At 42.3% G+C, this 23,897-nt stretch overlaps 1 protein-coding gene across 3 annotated transcripts in view; it reads right to left on the reverse strand.

The window, feature by feature from the left end:
- The window catches only part of ERO1B (endoplasmic reticulum oxidoreductase 1 beta), a 65,641-nt gene that overhangs the window by 26,978 nt on the left and 14,766 nt on the right, over positions 1 to 23,897 (reverse strand). For 2 of the 3 annotated variants that reach the window (XM_073338170.2, XM_073338171.2), the window contains exons 3-4: positions 12,377 to 12,460; positions 9,772 to 9,813 (exon numbers count right to left, since the gene is read on the reverse strand). The exons of the other annotated variant lie outside the window; for it this stretch is intronic. In XM_073338170.2, the coding sequence (XP_073194271.1) occupies positions 9,772 to 9,813; positions 12,377 to 12,460 (126 nt within the window). The remainder of the gene's footprint in view (positions 1 to 9,771; positions 9,814 to 12,376; positions 12,461 to 23,897) is intronic. 3 annotated transcript variants of the gene reach the window in all.

Genomic DNA, 23,897 nt, shown 5'->3' on the forward strand with positions numbered 1-23,897 from the left:
TCTCCTGGAGAAGGAGTTGCTCATGAGCAGGGTCGCTGAAGAGGAACAGGAAAAGTGTGTGTGTGGGGGGAAGGTGGGATGGAACAGAACATCCCACCCCTATCGTGCTTAGAACCCAGCGATCTGTTGTGATCTGGGACCAAACACGGTAGAAGTGGGACAGTCAGTTCACAAAGGGAGGGCAAGGATCTCGATTGAGTCCTGGTGCTCCGTCCCTGGGCGCCCTTCAAAGGTTAGGTTTCGGTGCTGTGGGCTGTTTGGACCAGCCCTGGCCTTGGCCTGAGGAGGACTGCAACTGGTGCCTCCTATTATTCCTGCTCCTTCTCCTGGCTGAGTCCTACCTCGGGGGTATGGAGTAGAAGTGGGAGGGGGGCTGGGGTTTGACACCACCTTGACCTCCTCAAGAAGCGCCACAAACTCTGGGTGAGAGTCTGACGGGAGCAATTCCTGGAACTTAGCTAGTACTCTCCAGGAATTGAAGGCGTAGCGGCTGAGCACTGCTTGCTGATTAGCAATGTGAAGCTGGAGCCCCCCCAGTTGAGTAGACTTTACAGCCAAAAAGGTCCAGCTTCTTAGCGTCCCGTGACTTTGGGACAGGACCTGGTTGACCTTGCTGCTCTTTGTGGCTCGCTGCATCCACCACTAATGTTGCAGGTTGACGGTGGGTAAAAAGGTGTTCATACCCCTTCTGCGGCACAAAATACCTCCTTTCCACCTCTTTGGCTGTGGGAGGTATGGAGGCAGGGGTCTACCATAGCACCTTTGTGGTGTTTTGTATGGTCTTTAAGGGGCAAGGCTACCCTAAAGGACCCTCCGGGGCAAGAATGTCCACCATTGGGTCTGAGTCTTCTGGCACCTCCTCAGCCTGGAGGTGTAAGTTTTGGGCCACCCTCCTAAGGTGGTCCTGGTGCGTCCTATTGTCCATCGCAGGGAGTATGGTAGTGGAGGTGCCAGCTACTGCCTCATCCAGAAAAGAGGATGATGAAGCCCATGGGACTGGGTCCTCCTGACCCTCAGGCTCCCTAGAGGCTGGCTTGGATATGTCTGCCCTATTCAAAGCAGACTGTGGTGCTGGCTCGAAAATTGCACTTGTTTGCGAAGACCCAGGGTCCTTGTCACGTGGGGGTGGGAGTCTTCAAGTGCTGTGGAAGTATGGTGTGGTACCAACATGGCTGAAGGAGGAGCACAGGGCGTGGACACTACAGACGCAGCCCTGGAGCCCCACCCTTGAGCCTGATGATAGGTCCAAGGAATCCAAAAGGGCCACTGTACCAGCATATCCCGCGATCTGCGGTGCCGGGACCGAGACCGGTACCAACTACCTCGGGAGATCAATGACTTATCGGAGTCCAAGGAATAGTCTGAGCCATACCATGGGAAGAGCAGAACCCAACGGTGCCAGGGAATGGTAATGCGGCGATAGGGAGCAGCGCCATAGCATTGTTGGCTTGCCCCGGTGTTGAATAGGTGGTGGTACCGACATTGGTGCTGCAGACTGCACCATCACCAGGCCTTGCGCTTCCACCTGGACCAGTGGTTGCGCCTGCAGGGCTGGGGACTGTGCCGTCATGCCAATAAGGTTCTGCATGGCCTCAAAAGGTATCCATCATGGAGGAAAGATCAATCTCGTCCTCCAACTCCTGCCAAGTCAGGGAGTCCACAAGCATCTGAGGGCCAAGCCATGGGTGCCCTGATGTAGGACATACCCCGCTGGGATCCCTATGCTGTTTCCTGATGGAGGACCAACCTGTCTGCCTTCTTCTTATGTGGCACTCGGGACTGAGAGCGGTACTGCATGCTCGAACTAGCTTTGTGAGCCAGGGAGCGGTGTCAATGCTCCCTGGAGGTGTCTTTTTTCGGTGCTGAAACCGGTGTACCACTTCAGGTGTCGCTGGTGCCACTTCCGGTGCTGGCTGAGAGTGAACAGCCACCTCCATTAAAAAGAGCTTGAGACGACAGTGCCACCCCATCTTCGTCGTGGGTCTAAAGCTCCTGCAAATGGAGCACTTATCTGTTTGATGGCCCTCGCCCAGGCACTTAAGGCATGACGCGTGTGGCTCCCCCTTGGGCATAGGCCTCCCGCAGTGTTCGCAGGATTTAAACCCCTGAGATCCAGGCATACCTCAGTCAGGGAAGCTGGGGCGGGGGGGACCCCCCTGAAATAGGCTAACTAACTACAATTTTCAAGAACTATTTACAACTAACTAGAAGGTAACCACTAGGTAGACACTTGGGAAGCAAGAGACTGAAGGAATCTCCAACGACCGTCACTGGCGGTAAGAAGGAACTGAGCAGGCGCTGGGTCGGCAGTGTCCTATATTCACCGCCATGAGGGTGCCACTCCAGGACTCCACTGCCGACCTGACAGGTACACTAGGGGAAAACCTTCCGACAATCATGCACGTGGCATGCGCACGCACACCTACTGGAATGGAGATGAGCAAGCACTCAAAGAAGAAAAATGTATTTAGAAGGGGTGCTGAGCGCCATTGAACCAAACTGTCAACTTTGTATATGATGGAAACCACTTCAAGCCAGGGGACGCACCAGCACACCCAGCACTCCTAGTTCCAGCACCAATGTCTGATACCAGCAGAGCCCTGGACTTGTGGATTTTCTTAGAATCTCCTAAATCTCAGAGTCATGACAAGTCCTCATGAGCTCAGCAGAAAGACTTGTTTGACTTCAGTAGCATTGTATCCAACTTTTTTGAAGTGGACTTAGAGGAGGATTTGCTCTCCTGAGAACACTCCTGGCCTTCCCATCAAGACCCCAACAGGGGAATCTGTGGGAGTAAATTCCCTCACTCCTAAGTTGGATCTCACAGCAGGAGGCACACTCCTTGCTGTGTCAGGCCAATACATGGGGGAGGGGGGGAGCAGAGGGGAAGGGGATCCCCAGGCCTGGATCCAACTGTTTCTTCATGGCTTTTCCCCATTACGTGCTTCTTAAAATGAAGTTCTCCCCCCTTGACAGGTACACATGGGAAAAAAGCAGCAGATACTGCAGCATGCCACAACATGAGCCTCCCAGAGGCAGCACAAGCAGTGCTGATGGTCGTCACTGACAGAGAAGGAGCATCAGCAAGAACAACAGATTTTGGAGCCCAGAGTTCTGGACACAGAAGCGGCAGAAGTGCCCTAAAAGGGGGGCAGGGGGCAAAGGTGCCCAAATCATGGCCACACCGCCACACTGTCTCTTCTCCCCAAGGCCCCACTCATGTACCACCTCCTCCCCCACAAGACCCTGGTCCCTGCTCGCTCCTCTCCGCCCCCCACACCCCTGTTCGCTCACCCTTAGGGCTGGTAGCAAGTGGGAGGGCCATGACCCCCTGAGCGCCACCCCCCCTATTCAGGCACCCCTGTCTGGGCAAAGTCCAGTAAATGTATTGGGATACAAGGGGAGGGGAAATTCCCCAGTATAGGAATTAAACTATAAAACTTAGCTAAATACTGTCAGAACATTTACTTTACAATATATATATATATATACACATATATACACACACACACACACACACGCATTTACTGGTGGAAGAATAAGGAGACAAAAAGCTTCAGGCACTGGAAGTTCCAACCCAGCCCATGCAGTAGTAAGAAGGAACTGAAGAGATGTCCACTCCACCCGTTAACTCCCCAGTTGGAGGCATGAGGAGAGCAAGGCTACATTTGCGGACACATGGACACTACTTCCAAGAACTCTCCAACTCCAGAGGCATGCATATCTACAGTGGAATATGAATAGGGACCAGCACTCAAAGATGAACTACTTCTATTGTTTTTCAATCTGAGTCTGAAGGAGACTCAAACATATTTTTACATTTTCTGTTTACAACTGTTTTTCATAAAGGTCAAGAGTGACTGAAAGGTAACAGCCGATAGCTTGTCTTGCCTTAAACCAAGCATATCTGAATAGAGCTGGTGGCCTCACTTCTCTTCAAAGTAGATGTCCACACCACAAAAGCACCGTTTATATCTAGCAAACTTGACAGCAGTTTGAGAGAGAGACTGAAGAGTGAACAGAGCATTCTCCCTTTATAACCTGCCAATTCTGCATTTAATAAATTGTTAACTCAGTACTCTGAGTATTATTTATATTGTATTATATTTATTATAGGGAATACCTGGAATACTATAGATTCTGAGGACAAGATAGCTATTTTGCATGTGTGACTAAATACACCCCTGTATTCACACCCTACACACTACTATCATGATCTTTGTGCAAAATATGAATTGGGATGTATCATTTGAAAATGAATAACTGGCTAGTCAATTATATCATGGTGAAATGTACGTAGCAACATTATATATAAAGTTATGAATTCCCTCTGTATGATAGCACATGTTCAAACCCATGGAGCCCTAATTAGGCAGAAGTGGTTAAGCAGGTCCATCTTAAACAAAGGAATGTGTTTACCGCAATTTACATAAGTAGTAAGCAGGGTTCTTGACACAGCGAGATGGAGACAAGGCAAATCTGCATTTTGGCATATACAGGGGAGAAGAAAAAGCCTGGGGGCACCTTCATCCCCAGACTCCATATCACCTTCTTTACTGTGTGAATAAACTTTGCTTTGAGGGGTAATCATCAGAAGAATCCACTTCAAAGGAGGACTGGACTATAAAAGTGAGGGGCAAAAACACCCCAGTCTCTCTCCCTCTTCCTCCCCCCTCACTTTCACTGAAGACAGCCCTTTGGATTTTGGGGAGAGATGCTGACCTGAGAATTTGGTCAGCTATATTGCTAGGAACATGTGGTAAGGATTTTACCTTGAACCAAATCTAGTTTGTTAAGTCTTAGCTACTATGTACTGTAGTATTTCTCGTTACCATTTCTGACTTTAACACCTTGTACACACTTAAAATCTACCTCTTTATAGTTAAATAAACTTTTTTTTTAATCAAAACTAATCCAGTGTTGTGTGTAAACTGGATTGTTTGGTAACTTGCATATTGACCCTTTACAGGGCAATGGACCTCTAATATCTGAACTGTCCACAAGAAGGCTGGAGAGTGCAGAACATGCCATTTCTGGGAATATCTGGGCCTGGGAATGTTGGGGGCCACCCTGGAAGTGGTAACTAAGGCTAGCAGAAACTGCTGACTGGAGTGTTACTGGCAGGCTGCAGTTATAAACAGACACTCTGAGCGTGACCTGGATGCTGCCCGTCTGTCTGTGAGGGGCCCAGATTGTGAGCTACTGCAATAATTCATTATGAGGCACCCGCACCCAAGGTTGCAGGGCAAGTGATGACAACCAATCATTGGTCTGTACTGCACACCAGAATATGATAGCATATTTAGGGGGTGACTGCCATAGGCACGAAAACTGAATTACCTTCTTTTCTTTAGAGAAAAGATCTCCAAAATAAAACTTGGCAAGGCAGTGTCAGGCCTTGTCTACACTAGGGACTTTCAGCAAAAGATTCGCCCCAGTGTAACCACCAGTTCAGCTGCACTAATGTTAGCTCTATCATAGACAAGACTCTGATGGCATCTAGCATTTTTACTACCACATTAGTTAAAGTGCAAAATAGTAATATGTTGGAAGCTACTGGAGAGTTGTCTATGGGGCTTCCACTATGATCCCAACATAGCAGGAAATTTTTACAGCCATAGAAGCTTGCACTCTTGTTCCCTGTGCTGTATCTGTTGCACTAATAGATATCAGCAGTTGAGGAATACCAATCAGTATGGCATCTTCACAAGCACTAGGTTTGTTGGTTTTTTGGTTTTTTTTAAACAGTCAGTGATCTGTGGAAGCTATTCTCGTGCTAGTTGCCTTTTTTCTTTTGGGGCTGGGAAGTAATTTTCCCCCTCACTGCCAGATTAGCTGGCGCAGGGTGGCTTTTTTGCCTTCCCCACAGCAAACTAGGGATCTAGTGAGATAGATAAGGTCAAAATGTTGCAACTCAGTGGATAGCAGATGTGGCATGTGTCCCATGCAAATATCATTACAAAAGGAATACTGTTCCCTGATAAACAGGAGTTGGAGGTGAATTTAAGGGAAGACATCCCCTAAGAAACCTGCAAAAAGAGGGGCTGTGGCTCCTACTGTGCAAGAAGACCACCCCACACTTTTCCCCAGTTCCCCTTAACCTTCATAAGAGGGTAATGCAGTGGTGGTAGGAGCCCAGCATCATAGTTGGGAAGGGCTGATGGCAGCCCTCCCAAATAAGTGGAAATAAAAGGAAAGAAAGATGCCCAGCTCTGTATGTTTTACTGACAAACGTTCACTGATATTTTAAGTGAATTAAGTCTAAGTGCCTAACTAAGCCACAGCCCCTGCATCTTGTCTTTCTTCCCACTGGAACAATGGAAGCCGGTTCAGCAGCTAGGAATGGAGCTTGGTTAGCAGCACTTTGAGCTCGTTTTAAACTCAGCATAGTAATTGTTATATTCCACTTTTTGCTATTAAAAAAAGATAAACAAAGTTTTACCATGTGTTTTGCCTTCCTTCCCACCCCATGACAAATCCATAAACTGATGTTATGAACCATTATTCAGGTAGTGTCTTAGGGTATGTCTACACTGTAACTAGGCACCTCCCACCTCACAGGGTCCCACAGCTCAGGCTCCAGCCTGAGCCCAGAAGTTTACACTGCAATGAAAGAGCCCTGCAGCCTGAGCCAGCTGGCATGGGCCAGCCACAGGTTTTTCATTGCAGTGTAGACATACCCAAAGTCATCATGCAAATACATCTTTTCAGACCATATTAAATTTTGTTGATTTGTTGATTGAGGAAACGACTGTATTTGGGCACATCAAAGGCTACGGAGGGGAAGAGGTGTCAGAATACTGTATCTTTATGCAGTAATGTGAGAAGTCAGTGTTCAGAAATATATACTAAAAATAAAAAGTGAAGTTAAAGAGATTTTAATCAGGTCTTCAGGAGAAATCAGCAAAAGGAAGAAATTATTAGCTGTAATGGAAATGTTACAGTTAGTTAATTTCTGAGGCTAGCTTTGTGATCAAAACTTCTCCTAAACTTCATTTTCCTATCTTCTGTGTATTTATAAAACCCTTTCTGTTCCATCTGCAGCCCACACAACAACATAGAATCCCTCCTCATACAGAAAATAATGCTGCCGAATAGTTTGTAAGTGCACTCAGACAACAGAAGGCAGACAAATTTGCATACTCACAGCAAGATATCAATAGTTTTAGCGCTTATATATTTTTTATAAAATGTATGTAAATTGTTATTTCTTTTCATAAGCATCAAATCAATGTTACAAGAGTAATAGAGCATCAAACATTTTGTATTTCTGTAATTTAAAATCATTTTATAAACATTGTGTTCTGTAAAGTTTTAGCAAGCAGAAAGTTTTTACAGCATAAATTATAGAACATTTAAAATACAGAAATAACAGAAAATGATGGACCCTTACTTCAAAGCAACATTAATGAGTAAGGCTATTCATACAAATTGACTTGGTTAGACTGGTGGTGCTTTGAGAACACTGCCTATCATGCTGACCAATATTGTCTCATTGTTTCCTTGTACTCCCGCATCTGTTGTCCCATCTGATATTTCAACTTTAAGTTCTCTGGGGCAGAAAAAGTCTTTTTGTTCTGTGTTTGTACAGCACCTAACACAGGGCACCCGGTCGATAACTAGGGCTCTGAGACATTATGGCAGAGGTTCCCAAACTTTTTTTGATGAAGTATTTCCTGCTGAGACCCCAGACAGCATGGAAGATGCCATTTTGCAGAGCAAAACTGTACCCTTCACGCAGTGTGACCACTTATGCATGCCATTGTGCAGAGTAAAATGGCGCCTTCTGAACATCAAGTGCTCGTATACACCATATGTGGGGGTCAAGCTGTTCAAAGCAAAATGGTGCCCTCCGCACTTTTGGGGTTGCAATCAAACAGTTTGGGAACCACTGCGATACAGTAATAAAAAGTAATTAGTGTTCTTTCTCTTGAAGATGTTGCAATGGAACACTGACAAGAAAAATCCCAGGACAACAATTCAGAGGTGGAGAGATCACCACAGGACTCAGAGAAGAGTGTCTGAATGAAGAGATTTGAATGAATTGGGGAAAACGAGAAAGAGCACTTGACTAACATGAAGGGGAAGACTGTCCCAAGCAAAGGGGCAGCATGAAAAATGTACTAAGCTAAGAGTCTGAGAAAAGAAGGATATAGCAGCAAGGACAACAAAGGATCCATATAAGCATAGGAGGGATCAGAGCAAAGACAGACAGTGATGAGATTATAGAGGGCCTTAAAAGGGGAGGGGAGAAGGATCTTGAATGTGATACCGAAAAAGGACAAACCAGTGAAGAGGAGAAATGAGCAGTTTAATTTTGGACAGAATGAGTGAGACGGTGATCGGACCATCCAGTAGGTTACTGGAACTGCAAGACTTTGCAGAGGAGCTGAGATTAGAAAATACACAGCTTTCTTAAGAGGTAGATTTTGGAGAAGTGGAAAGGATGAATTGAGGAGAGGCGAGCAGGAGCAGACAGTGTGCTCATGACCTAACAAATAATTAGCTGCTAGTTTAAGTTTACAAATCTCATTGTTGGGCTGAGTTTTCATCTCAAAGGATTAAATGCATCAACATACTGCGTCACAGAGACCCCTTGGCAAACATTTCTTTGTTCTTTGCAAACATTTCACCTTAGACCTGACAAACTCACTACACCATATACCTTACAGGATATTTTTCCATAAAGAATAACAGGTAAGACGTATCTACACCTCAGCACAGCCCAAGAAAGTGCTACTGATATGGCTTCACTGAGCACATGAAAATACAAATCCCAATCAGCCCAGGTTAATGCAGCTACCTTAGACTTAGGACCCACAGAGGTGTCTGAGGGGACCCTAATGAATTTTGCAAGGTCTGACACATTGGTGGCTGAGATAGAAAGTGAATGGCAAGGTATGCCTAAGCTGGAGGGACACTGGTACCCAGGTGTCTCTGGTCAGAAAAGAGTGTTATAGAAGCTGACATGCTCCCAGATGAAAACGTAAAAATCCTTCCACTGGGAAAATCTGAAACTAATGTACTTAGCTCAAGCAGAGTTGGAGTCAGAAGGTTTAAACGTTACTTTAAAATAAAACAATGTTGAGAGAAGGGAGACCTCTCAATATTTATACAGGCAGGATAGGTGTCCGATATTCTTTAATTAAAAAAAAAATACATTACTGGCTCTCTAGTCATTCTGGCTTCTTCACCTGAAATTCTGTTATTAGATTCTTCCATCATGTTCATCATTGTGGGCTATGTGTACCCATAAGGTAACAGAACCCCTACCATGCTGCATGTCTGGGGACTAACGAATAGGCTCAAAACAGGGGGCTGCAGAGAGAGAAAGGAAGAGGAGTTCATTTACGAGAACTCTGTTCCCCACAGAAACCACCCTTCCACTTTACCTTTTATTGATGTAATGCACCAAGCCACTTTTCTTCAGACTTGATTAGTCTGCTGAGACTCAAGGCTGCCAGTACACAGTGTTGGACTGAACCGTATGTGGCAATTATACCCACCAAATAACACCAAAGAAATACACACATACAATATTTGTAATTTGCCCACAATTCCTTCACAACGAATACATAAAAGGCATACGGGGGTTGTTGTTTTTTGTTATAAGCAAAAACTACACACACAAGACGACATATAAAAAAATAAAGTTTACCACGGATCCAAGGCTGAAAAAGGACAATAAAGACTATACATAGTATTTCTAATTTTGGGGTTAATTTTTTTTAATCAGAAAAATAGCTTGGAAAACAAAAAGACATTACTTACTTTATTAGAACTCCCAGCTTTAATTCCAATTGGTACTTTACTCTAAAATAAAAAGACAAATTACTATCTTTATGCACTGTTCACAAAAATGATTATGCCACAATGCTTGTAAGATTGATAGCTAATAAAGCTGTTAACTGTTTTCTGCAAGTTGACACCTTTTAATTCCTTGCTGAGGTGATTCCTAGTTCTCTCAACTTACGCTACTCCAACCCAAGATAAGAGCAGTCGGCTCCTTCTAGGTTGAAAACTTATTTCAATTTCTTTTAATTATTTGAAACTTATTTTTGCCTGATAAAAGCAATAGCTAATACTTTGGATACCCATCATTCAATTTTATCACTAATGGATACTATTATTAAAAAGTATTTCAGTTTTATTACCCTGAACAAAAGTAGCAATAACTAAAGTTTATTATGGCCAATTTTTTTTAACCAATTTAAGATTTCACTAGCAGATATTAAACATTAGAGACTAGAATGGTGTGTAAATACACACATTTGTCTAATAAAGCTCATCCCTACTATTTAAAGTAGTTCTGCAAAGTCTACAAAAATCTGCAAGAAATATTTGTCTCTAACCAATATGAACACAATACCTCAATTTCATCTGCCAAAACTGATTTTTTATGGCAAGTCTGGGGAAGATTAGCTTTCAACTGACAAAGTAAGACCTTCAACTCAACAGTCTAGGAGGAACTGAAGTTTATCGTGTGTATATGCCAAAAGCATAAGTTACATATACACACTGTATGCCTGTCCTAAGAACCCCTGAAAAGGTCAATTACTATAGATTTTACTCCCACACGTGTCATGAAACTTCATTAATCAATGTTTATAGAATGCTTTGGTATCTGGATGAAGGGAGCTACATAAATGCAAACTATTCTGACCATCCAAATTGAGGAATATTTGACCCACATTTTCAAATCGAGTTGGGCTCCTAGTTACACACCTAAACAAAGTGGCCAAATTTTCAAAAGCGCTTAGAACCCAGAAGCTCCTTCAGAGAGTACTGAGGCTGTTCATGACATTTGCTTTGGGGTGGGAAGGATAGAATGGCTGAAGATTAGAAACACGAGAAAAAGGCATAATTAAAAAAAAACTGCATGTTCAGGTTTACTCTACAATTTTTGCTACATTCTAGAATGTTCTCCAAAATTCTAAGCTTTAATTTAAAAAATACTCCTTTATCTTTTACAGTTGTAAAGATATGTTGTCAGTGTAAACAGATGTGCTGCTGCACCTATTAAAGTGGCATTACCAGAAGGTGGCCAGTCAAACAATGGACCAAGTTTATATGCATTCAGCTCTGATTATTCAGTGGGAGCTGTGTGCATGGTTATGTAGATGTAACAGACCGATAGAGACAGAGATGAGAACTTATCCTGCCATCAGTGAGGTGTGCATTTAAGAGCTTAAGTGGGAGATAAATTAAGTGTTAAAATAAAGTATAGCATAAAACCTCAACAAGAATTGTTAAGTGTGCTCAGTTGATTCAGAAAATGCAAGAGTTAAAATGTTTCAAAAAACAACATTAACTTGGCGATGTTGCACATATGTTGAATTGTCTATTCCCTTTTTCCTGGTTAAACCAATAGTTTTATATATAACTGCTTATCATGTAAAATCTGTACCATAAGATGAGCAATGAAGCCTAGTTAAAAGTCACAGAAGTTACACAGATCTATTTACTTCACATCACCTTCTGCTAAATACAGAATATAGTTCACAGTGGACAGTATAGTCCACTGGAGAGAACAAAGAAATGGGAGCCAGGAGACCTGGATTATTTTCCTGATTGTGCAAACAACTCACTGTGACTTAAGTCAAGCCACTTGAATGATCTCTACCTCAGTTTCCCTGTCTATAAAATGGGGATGTTTATCCATCCTTATGAAATCCTTGTGATTTCTGGAATAGGAGCATAATAAAAATTGTAATAAAATATGAAGTATGAAACTGTTATGTATCTACATACAGTAGAGACTGAGCCATTTTTGTACAAGTAGAGACATTATAAGGTAGTGCACCAATAACTTAAAAGAATTATGAATTCCACTCCAGCTTAACTATTTTAGAACAACCCACAGTGTTTTTAACTATCATCTGTTGGAAAAGGGAAAATGCACACTATCAGAAGTTTAAAACAAAAACTGAAACATTTTAACAGTTACATCAACTTGATCACACTTCTCTATGAACATTTTTAATCAACTACTGTTAAAAGTAAAACCACAAGATTACTATAATTAAAAAATTGTTTAATTTGCACATCTGACAGTGCTTTACATATAGTCAATTTCACTTTTCACTAATGATGTTGGTCATGAAATAAGACTATCATGGAGGGGAATAATGACTTAAAAGGAGAGGAATTAACTGAACTATTTGTGTTCAAGCTATTCAAACTGAGAAGTCTGGTGTTAGCAGTAGTTCCTAAATCTGCTACAGCACAGGTATAAATTTAAAAAAATAAAATGAAAAATTAAAAAGAGGATCTGCATGGGAGATGCAGAGATCGTTTAAACCAGGAGATAACCATAGAAGAAACTGGTCTGGCTATGTGAGAGAATAATGATTTCTTGTTTTACTTTGATCCATACCTCAGGACAAGGCTCTACGTGACAATCTCTGATAGAACAATGGCCATCATCAGCCCAGAATGGACATGGTCTCTTAAGATTAACCTAAAAAAAAAAAAGGCAGAAACAGAAATATGCTATTAGCAAATTGATTTAGAGCTACTCCAAAGTCTAGCAAATTCGAACAGCATAGTCTTCCCGTTGAAGGATGGGGAGCAAGGAATCATTAATGATTTGACAGTCTACATTTTTTTTTAAGTTAAACAAACCTCCCACTTTCAGTATTTACTTCTTGTGAAGAGAATCAATAAACTCTTCCACTAAGATTGACTTCAACCCAAGTTGTTAGAATACTCCAGAGACCTCACAAATTAATTTTGTCTATGTACACAGATAGATATCTTGTATCAATAACTGATCTCCTGAAAATTAAGGCTGAATTAGGTGTTTTTTGTTTTGTTTTTGGGGGGGGGGGGGGAGTTGCATTCATTTCAAGGAAACAAGAATAGCAGAATACTAATGCTCTCTTAACCACAGAGCTGATGTACTCAATTATATTTGGATATACTGAAAGACTTACCAAAGTACAGTATCTTACTTTGTTGGTTACACTTCTAAAACCACATGCAATAGTCTTAGTGCAAGTAGAAGCAGTGAAGAAGGACCAAATGGTGACCTAAATGGTGAACACCAATGGCATTTTCTGATTGAGACTGCTATCTGTCAAACAGTAGAATAATAAAACAATGCAGTACAAATTCGGCTGTGGAGATAAGCTAAAGAGAGATTCTGAATTGTTCATCTCTGATCTTTTAAAATTATACTTTAACAATTCAGGTTACAAAAAAAAACAAAACACTGTTTTCCTTCCTTTGAATTAGCCTTAACAACCAAAAAAAAAACCTCAACACACCGATTGAGATTCAAAAGCATCCTCTTGCCCTATGCTTACCTCATACAGCAAAGTCTTTTGTCTTCAACCCCCAGAACTTGCCTGCACTGAGAAATTTAGCAGCGTAATTATACCAGTATAATTACGCCAGTAAATTTCTCCTTTTAGACAAGCCCCCAGAAAATGAGATATTTGAAATCCAATATTATTTCAATTGAAAAATAAATCAGAAAGCATACTAGTCTTTGTACTTGGTTGCCAAAGCATTTGCAGCTAAAATATGGCAGACTTCTGAGTTAAAAAACAGTGATCATTTAAACTCTTTCATGCCTAAGGTGTATATACTTTTTAAGACCTCATTTTGTTGTTCTTTTTAATGTGGCCCGTACAAAATGTTCCCTCAGTTAGTACACACCACACTAAAGGGTACTCAATGGATCAGGATATTATTTAGATTCAGTGTTGTCCAACTTGAACATCTTGCCAAGAGGTAGCTAAGTACCACTTTGAAACTGGTAAGAGTAAGGGACTTAATCATGCTATCAAATATGCAGGCTACAAATCTTGTTAAAAAAATCAGGTACTTTGTTCGAATGCAGCAAAACTGTTCCAGTTATGCAAGACAGCATTCACCCTAAAAAAATTTAATACTAAATTTACAGCAAAAACCTTTGAAGCAGATTTGTAAGTAAGAATTATATATAAGTAATTTAACAATTATATGCAGACTTTAAAGGAGATTTTAAACCAGAAACCAAACCCAAGTAGTTTGTTTTATGGAAATATAATCAAGAAGAAGAAGAAGAAGAATTTCCTATACAGCACTCACAGCAGATCTCAAAGCACTTCACAATCTAATCCTATAAAACAACTTGAAACTATAAAATTTAGAACAAAAACAATAAAATCTTAACTATGAACAAGAATAAAAAAGAGTTTTTCTACACATTTTGGAAAATGCATAACCAAGGACAAGAGAGTATAGCAGAAGTACGACTCAGACCATGCAGTGGTGAGAAGGAACTGTAGACATTGGTGGCCTACCCCACCATTTATCGCCTCAGGGGAAACCATGAGGCAATGCAAGAATGCATACGCGGACTGCTGAATAGTATTACTTTCAAAAGCTCCAGCTTCGGACGCATGGCACATGTGCATAACCCTCAGTAGAATACAATTGGAACCATCCAAAGAAGGTTAAGTGACTTGTCCATTGTCACATAGGAAGTTTGCACAGAAGAAAGGAATTGATCCTGGATCTCCCAAGTACTAGCCTAGGTTACGAGTACAGAGAAAACACAAGTACACAATTCCTATAGTTTAAGCATCAGAAACCTTTGACAAATTTTATTTTGGGAAAGTCTTGGATAGTTTACATCAGAAAATATTTACTTCCTCCATCTCTTTACCTTATTATATCATGGGTAGCACCCACAATAGGTAAGGTGAAGTTCTAATTTCCATTTTCACCACTATTACCCTTTAAGTGCCCATAATTTTCTCAAGTTAATTTGGAACTAAAATTTTCAATGCTTGTTTATAGCATAATGGTGAAATATTCTGTAAAGTCTAAGCAAACCATTCAGCCCTTTTTCAATCATCAAAACATTTAGGAACAAGCTACCTCACATATTTTCCCCCTTGTTTTCAAACAGAAGTACCGACTCTTGCATAACTCAAATATGCTTAAGCTAGAAACTCCATCCAGAAATTTTGAAGTTACAAGCACTTAAAGTCAATTTCATGCATATGGCGGAACCAGAACAGCCACTCAAACTGAATTTCTTTACTTCTGAGTACTCATTTTCTCAAGCTTAATGATACATTAGTGGTAGATTTTGTATTTAAGAAGTACATATACACACACAGAATAAGTTCAGAATTAAGACTGCATTTCAGTCTCTTTGCCCGTAACACACTTTCACAGGTCACACATATACAAGGAGGTAGAGTTACATAATGCCAGTACAATGGTATAAAAATTGTATATAGTATGTCAATACACCTGTATTAATCTGATACGTTAAAATGAAATTTTTAATGCACCACATTTATTCATTTCTAAAATAATTTTTGCCCAGTAGTGTTTCACTGCCTGGAGATAGCATATAAAATCTTATGTCCAATCAATTTTATACAAAATACTTGTATGTAACAAAACATAATTTCAGATTCCAAGCAGAAGGATTAGGGAGGACAACAGAATTATATAAATCTCCATGAATAGCAACAAGTACTAGAAGGAGTCTTCTATTCTCTAAAAAAGGCTTAATAATATAGCTCAAAAGTATTTATTTCTTTCCCTGTAGGAAAGGCAAACAAACACAGTGTTTCAATTAATGTTCTTTAATAAAGCAAACAGCATCTCCTATTCAAAGAGAAGAAACAAATCTGTCACTTACAGTACATTTTTTCTTATTTTTATTACAAATGAGGAGTAAGATATCCCTTAATTATGAATACCACCACCACCCCCCAAAAAAGCAGAAGCTCAGAAGCCAGTCTGTTACAAACAGGCCAAATCTTGATTAGTTACACAATGTTGAGTCCGAGTGATGACGTTTAGTAATACAATTTGTATTTCTGCGCCACTTTTTATCGGAGGATCCCGAAGTGTTTTACAGAAGTTGATAAATTATCCCAATTTTACAGATGGGGTAACTAGGAAACAAACAGTATGTGACTTACCCAAAGTCACACAATGAAACAGTGCCAGAGTTGGGAACAGAACTGAGCGCTCAACATCAAATCCCTTGTTTTAACTACTAGACTACTGCTTCCCCTGTTCTCTAAAAGAAAGCTGAGAAATCTACTACACATAGCACCAGCAGGTTTTCTGACTAGTAACTAAGTTCATACAGGCTAAAAATAAGAGAAACATTCTCTAGTCAGAACTGCTTTGCATGGCAAGAATCAATTGATGGAAGACATCAAGACCTTCTGAAATAGCAGCTCAGATGGAAAAAACAAAAATAATATTCAATCTGCCTTCCCTTAGCTAACTGCATTACAATGGAGGAAGTGCTTTAAATTCATCCATTTGGGGGGTGCTCAATTTATTTGGTTTTAAAGTAATTTTGCATTGAGATTTCTTTTTTGTTTTCTGTATTTTGGAGGAATTTATGACTTCTGCTGCAGTTGCAGAAGAAAAGTAGAATTCAGAACTCAGGAATTAATTGATCTGTTAGGCACAAAAGAAGGGGATGAGATTTTCAAAGTGTTTTGTTTTTAGCCATTTGTTATTTCTAAATCTCCACGTACGTTACTAATTTAGCATAGAACTCTTAAAAATTGAATATTTGAAATTAATCCTGAAAGTTAAATCTCTTCTAGAATAATTCAGTTCTTGAATCTCATTAATTCATACTAGCTGGGAGACTCAAGTCCTGCGTACAATGATTCAACGATTCTCCCCAATGATTTAGCACTGAGGAGCTGCACTAATGCGAAACTGAAAAAATTGCTAGTGTAGGCAAAACCATAGTAGATAAAAGTTTGTGATTTTAGTAAGAGAACAAATCAGTGAGACTCAAGTATACTGCATCACAAAATTGCATGTTTTCTTATTCTGACAGATAGACTTTAATTTTTAATTATGTTATCACTTCATATTATATTAGCCAACATGCTGCAGCATTAAGTGTAGATGTAGCCAAACTATGATCCGTGGAGAGTTGTCTAGTCATACAATGCTGGCTCTCCTTGTTTCCAGTTGCTAACTGCATTAATAGGTAACTAAAAGATATTAAATACTGCCCTAAAATTACTCTTCCAGTTTAGCAATTGCTATAGTTAACACAGGGATATCATGTAACTATGAATGAAGAAAGGGCAGGTGGTCCACAAGACTACATAAAAGATGGGGTCCACACCACAAAAAATTCAAGAATCCTTACCTTAATAAGAGTTCAGTAATAAGCTCTCACTACAGAACTACTAGCAAATCTTTGAAAAGTAGAGCAAGACTGCTCACTGTTTTGTAATAACTTTAGTAGCAAAGTGAGAATTAGCAATGTTCTGTCCTGACCCCGGAAACAAATGATACTAAGACAGAAATGCTAGCCCTAGACTTGATATGCTGCTAAAACAAAGGCATCTGTAATGGGTACTCAGTGACATCAGATGCATCATGTATTTCTTTCACATTTTAAAAGTCACATTAAGTAATTTTTGTCTGGATTAAGTCAATTTGTTTTAAAAGCAATTTAGTTCACTCAAGTGCAACCCCTGAAGATGATTAGATGCTTTTGGTCATCATTATTCTCAACAAATTTTGGATTGGCCTAGTAAGCAGAAGATAGCTAACTTACATATATGCTTATATTTAATTTTCTTCCCCTTCAGCAGTGTTATAGTCTATGCTTTGTTACTTCTTTGATCAGCTGCAAATTACAACATTGCTAGCAGTTAGCCTTAAATGCAGGACTTCAAAAAGATGTTAGCAACCACAAGATTGCCTGGAGTCTACCAGTCTTAAAAGGAAATAAGATTAGACATTAAACATTTTTCCATCCACAATACATAAAGGAGGTCAAAGCGCTATCCCACCCTGCCACTTCTATTGTGAAGAACTTTTCTTTTCTTCCTGCCTTAAAAAAAAAGCACACAACAAACATTAGATATGTTGTTCTCATCTACCTTCTCTCTCGGCCCACAATCCCTTCCCAAAAAAAACTATGGACGAATGTAGAATTGCTGGATAACAAAAATACCAGACAAATGAAATTTGAGTAAGCGCACAAGTGATTTTTAGTCCAAGTGTTTAAAAACATTTAACTCAAATGCCTATGTAGCAATTGTGGGAAAAGATGTGTTTGTTAAAGATTCAGTACTTCGTTAATTGAAGGCTAAAAAAGCTCCCATTCCATTTCCAATAAATTCTGCAACAAAATCAAGGAAGACCAGATGACATTCCTGATATTAAGTTCAGGCCTTCTGTTACATCATAAAGAACCAAAATGACACAAGCTAACTTTTTTTTTATTATTATTATTAAAGCAGATTACCTTTAAGGAATCATAGACACATCTTTTTCTTTGACAATCTATCTAGGCTGCTTGGCTTTTCCACAGCATTTCTTTCTCACAACTTCCAGTCTCTCCCCCGCTCCCCCACATAACACCTAGGATACATCTACACTGCAATAAAAAACCCACACCATTGAACCTCAGAATCAGGGTCAACAGACTCAGACGCACAGGGCTCAGACTGTGGGGCTAATAATTGCAACACATATGTTTGGTTTTGGGCTGAAGCCCAGTCTCTGAGACTCTCCTCCCAAACAGGGTCTTAGAGCCTGGGTCCAGCCTGAGCATCTACACTGCATTTTTCAGCCCTACAGCCTGAGCTCTGCAAACCCAAATCAGCTGGTCTGGGCCAGTGCTGCAGTGTAGACGTACCCCTACTGGCATTCTGAGGTCAGGTCAGGGGCTAAAAGTTAAGATACAAACTACTGAAGATCAAAAATATTTCCCTAGCAAAATGGCTAGATTAGTACCTGTTAAAACTGCAGATTTTAAAACCAATTATTTCTGCAGCAGAACCTCAGTGGCAAGAACCAAAAATCAAATTCAAAATCAGTTTCTCTAGCCATTACCTATGATGTGGCTAACCATATTATGAAAAAAAGATGTATCAAGATGTGATGTTTGATTTGTAGTGCACATGAGATGTGGAACCCTGAATTCTTACTATATATAATGATCCTCACTCCTCCCCTCCAATCACCCTTCTTCCATTATCCTAGCAGCCTGCGGGAGGGTGGGAGAGAGAATGGGAAAGGGGAATGGGAAATCAAACCTCTGGACCAAAAAAGTGAAATCTTTTACTACATCCTTGAGGGACAAACCGTTCTCTGTCACTTAAACCATCTATTCCCTGACTGGGATGTTCTGACGTGAAACTGAATGTGAAAAACAACCTCCCATTTCCACTGCCTTGTGAATATTTCAAATTGCAGTAGGGCACAGTTGACATTTTGAAGACTGGTAATTCTGTATATGCTATTGCGACTCTTCTCAAAGTACAGCATGAAGTTTACTTCTTGAAAAGAGCAGGAGGAGAAATTTAGCAGAATAGTGACCTGCACGAGCAAGGTATCATTTCTTCTGCTCTAATGTAGTAGTATTTGTGAGGAAAACAAACAGTTTCATCTTCAGATTCAATTTGGATGAACAGTATACTCTCGCTTAATCAAAACTCCTACCCGAATCCCTTCCTTGTCACCCAGCATGAGATACATGGTGCAGAGGCCATGGGAAGAGATTCAGGCATTGAGGAGGTTTGGCTAATAAAGCAGACAGCTCCGGCCAGGACTGTAAGGAGGACAACAATGACAAGTGGAGGCTACCTCGATGCTGAATGGCTCCTGCAGTAGTGCACGGAGTCTTCTACAGCCCCACTATCATGGAAGTGAGCAGTGCAGAACAGAGACCCCCGGCTAGGATTACAAGGAGGAGTATGACGAGGCCCTGGATGTGGAGGAGGCCTCCCCACTACTGAACGACTCCTGCCATCTCCATTATAGGAACTTCTGATTCTATGAATAAAATCTATGTCCCCCATGCTACTCAGATAATTGCACTGTACTCCTTTGGTACACTCAGGAGTGTTAAGTTCAGGTCTATCAGATCAGGAATTCATTCCTCAGCAAAGAACAAGACGTGCAGTGCAAAGAATACAAATTTATTTTCTTTTCAATAACTCGGGAGACTTAAAAAAAAAAAAGTAAATTACAGCTATATTTTCTAGTCATGTGAACTACAACTGTGACCAAGTTGTACTTAGCCCTGGTCTACACTAGGAGTTTAGGTCGAATTTAGCAGCATTAAATCGATGTAAACCTACACCCGTCCACACGACGAAGCCCTTTTTTCGACTTAAAGGGCTCTTAAAATTGATTTCCTTAATCCACCTCTGACAAGCGGATTAGCGCTTAAATCGGCCTTGCTGGGTTGAATTTGGGGTACTGGGACACAATTAGACGGTATTGGCCTCCGGGAGCTATCCCAGAGTGCTCTATTGTGAGCGCTCTGGACAGCACTCTCAACTTAGATAGACTGGCCAGGTAGACAGGAAAAGGCCCGAGAACTTTTGAATTTCAATTTCCTGTTTGCATGGTCACCTGCAGCTTGCCACGCTGGCCAGAGCTCATCAGCAGAGGTGACCATGCAGAGCTCATCAGCAGAGGTGACCATGATGGAGTCCCAGAATCACAAAAGAGCTCCAGCATGGAGCGAACAGGAGGTACGGGATCTGATCGCTGTATGGGGAGAGGAATCCGTGCTATCAGAACTCCGTTCCAGTTTTCAAAATGCCAAAACATTTGTCAAAATCTCCCAGGGCATAAAGGACAGAGGCCATAACAGGGACACGAAGCAATGCTGCATGAAACTTAAGGAGCTGAGGCAAGCCTACCAGAAAACCAGAGAGGCAAACGGCTGCTCCGGGTCAGAGCCCCAAACATGCTGCTTCTATGATGAGTTGCGTGCCATTTTAGGGGGTTCAGCCACCACTACCCCAGCCGTGTTGTTTGACTCCTTCAATCGAGATGGAGGCAACACAGAAGCAGGTTTTGGGGACAAGGAAGATGATGATGAAGTTGTAGATAGCTCACAGCAAGCAAGCGGAGAAACCAGTTTTCCCGACAGCCAGGAACTGTTTCTCACCCCCCGGACTCACCCAAGGCTGCCTCCCGGACCCGCCAGGCGGAGAAGGGACCTCTGGTGAGTGTACCTTTTAAAATACTATACATGGTTTAAAAGCAAGCATGTGAAAGGATTACTTTGCCCTGGCATTTGCAGCTCTCCAGGACGTATTCCCAAAGCCTTTGCAAAAGGTTTCTGGGGAGGGCAGCCTTACTCTAACCATCATGGTAGGACACTTTACCACACCAGGCCAGTAGCACGTACTCGGGAATCATTGTAGAACAAAGCATTGCAGTGTATGTTTGCTGGCATTCAAACAACATCCGTTCTTTATCTCTCTGTGTTATCCTCAGAAGAGTGATATCATTCATGGTCACCTGGTTGAAATAGTGTGCTTTTCTTAAGGGGACATGCAGAGGTGGCCGTTCCTGCTGGGCTGTTTGCCTGTGGCTGAACAGAAATGTTCCCCGCTATTAGCCGGGGGTGGGGGTGGGGGTGTGAGGGGCTAGCCACGTGGTGGGGGGAGGCAAAATGCGACCTTGGAACGAAAGCACATGTGCTGTGTATGTAAACAGCAAGGTTTACCGTGAAAGAGTGTAGCCATTGTTCTAGAAAATGTGTCTTTTTAAATACCACTGCCTCTTTTTTTTTCTCCACCAGTTGCATGTGTTTCAATGATCACAGGATCTTCTCCTTCCCAGAGGCTAGTGAAGATTAGAAGGCGAAAAAAACGCACTCGTGATGAAATGTTCTCTGAGCTCATGGTGTCCTCCCACACTGACCTAGCACAGACGACTGCGTGGAGGCAGACAATGTCAGAGTGCAGGAAAGCACAATATGACCGTCAGGAGAGGTGGCGGGCTGAAGAAAGGGCTGAAGCTCAAATGTGGCGTCAGCGTGATGAGAGGAGGCAGAATTCAATGCTGAGGCTGCTAGAGGATCAAACCAATACGCTCCAGCGTATGGTTGAGCTGCAGGAAAGGCAGCAGGAGCACAGACTGCCGCTACAGCCCCTGTGTAACCAACCACCCTCCTCCCCAAGTCCCATAGCCTCTCACCCAGACGCCCAAGAACGCGGTGGGGGGGGCCTCTGGCCACCCGGCCACTCCACCCCAGAGGACTGCCCAAGCAACAGAAGGCTGGCATTCAATAAGTTTTAAACTTTTAAAGTGCTGTGTGGCCTTGTCCTTCCCTCCTCCACCACCCCTCCTGGTGCTTCTCTCCTCCACCACCCCTCCTGGGCTACCTTGATAGTTATCCCCCTATTTGTGTGATGAATGAATAAAGAATGCATGAATGTGAAGCAACAATGACTTTATTGCCTCTGACAGTGGTGATCGAAGGGAGAAGAGGAGGGTGGTTAGCTTAGAGGGAAGTAGAGTGAACCAAGGGGCGGTGGGTTTCATCATGGAGAAACAAACAGAACTTCCACACCATAGCCTGTCCAGTCATAAAACTGGTTTTCAAAGCTTCTCTGATGCGCACCGCGCCCTCCTGTGCTCCTCTAACCACCCTGGTGTCTGGCTGTGCGAAACAAGCAGCCAGGCAATTTGCCTCAACCTCCCACCCTGCCATAAACGTCTCCCCCTTACTCTCACAGATATTATGGAGCGCACAAGACAAGGTCTATTTCTTGTTTTGAGCCACTTCATCTATCTTTATACATCTTGCTGGCAGCAGACTGTGCAGTACGACCGCTAGCCGTCATCATCTCCTGGGTGCTCGGCAGAAGACGGTGCAGTATGACTATTAGCCATCATCTTCTGCTGGCTAGAGGTTAAAAGACAGTGCACTGCCGGTAGGACTGAAATTGCCACGAGACAAAACTTAAAAGGGAAATGACCTGGCTGAGTCACTCCCATGTTTGCCCAGGCGCCCGATTAAAAGAGCACCCAGGACTACATCAATGACGGCTACCAGTCATACTGCACTGTCTGCTGCCAAAAGGCAATTAACTGCTGCTGTGTAGCAATGCAGTACCACATCGGCCAGAACCCAGGAGACATATGGTGATGGTTAGCTGAGCGGGCTCCATGCTTGCCGTGATATGGCATCTGCACAGGTAACTCAAGAAAAAAGGCACAGAACAATTGTCTGCCCTTGCTTTCACAGAGGGAGGGAGGGAGGGAACGGGGGCCTGACAATATGTACCCAGAACCACCCGCAACAATGTTTTACCCCATCAGGTACTGGGATTTCTACCCAGAATTCAGATGGGCGGCGGAGACTGCGGGAATTGTGGGATAGCCACCCACAGTGCAATGCTCCGGAAGTTGACGATTGCCTCGGTACTGTGGACACACTCCGCCGACTAAATGCACTTAGCCCTGGTCTACACTAGGACTTTAGGTGGAATTTAGCAGCGTTAAAGCGATGTAAACCTGCACCCGTCCACACAATGAAGCCCTTTATTTCGACTTAAAGGGCTCTTAATATAGATTTCCTTACTCCACCCCTGACAAGTGGATTAGCGCTTAAATCGACGTTGCCGGCTCAAATTTGGGGTACTGTGGACACAATTCGATGGTATTGGCCTCCGGGAGCTATCCCAGAGTGCTCCATTATGACCGCTCTGGACAGCACTCTCAACTCAGATGCACTGGCCAGGTAGACAGGAAAAGAACCGCAAACTTTTGAATCTCATTTCTTGTTTGGCCAGCGTGGCAAGCTGCAGGTGACCATGCAGAGCTCATCAGCACAGGTGACCATGATGGAGTCCCAGAATCACAAAAGAGCTCCAGCATGGAGCGAACGGGAGGTACGGGATCTGATCGCTGTTTGGGGAGAGGAATCCGTGCTATCAGAACTCCGTTCCAGTTTTCAAAATGCCAAAACATTTGTCAAAATCTCCCAGGGCATGAAGGACAGAGGCCATAACAGGGATCCGAAGCAGTGCCGCGTGAAACTGAAGGAGCTGAGGCAAGCCTACCAGAAAACCAGAGAGGCGAACAGCCGCTCTGGGTCAGAGCCCCAAACATGCCGCTTCTATGATGAGCTGCATGAC

The sequence above is a fragment of the Lepidochelys kempii genome, chromosome 3, assembly GCF_965140285.1.
Source record: "Lepidochelys kempii isolate rLepKem1 chromosome 3, rLepKem1.hap1, whole genome shotgun sequence".
NCBI classification, from domain to species: Eukaryota; Metazoa; Chordata; order Testudines; family Cheloniidae; genus Lepidochelys; species Lepidochelys kempii.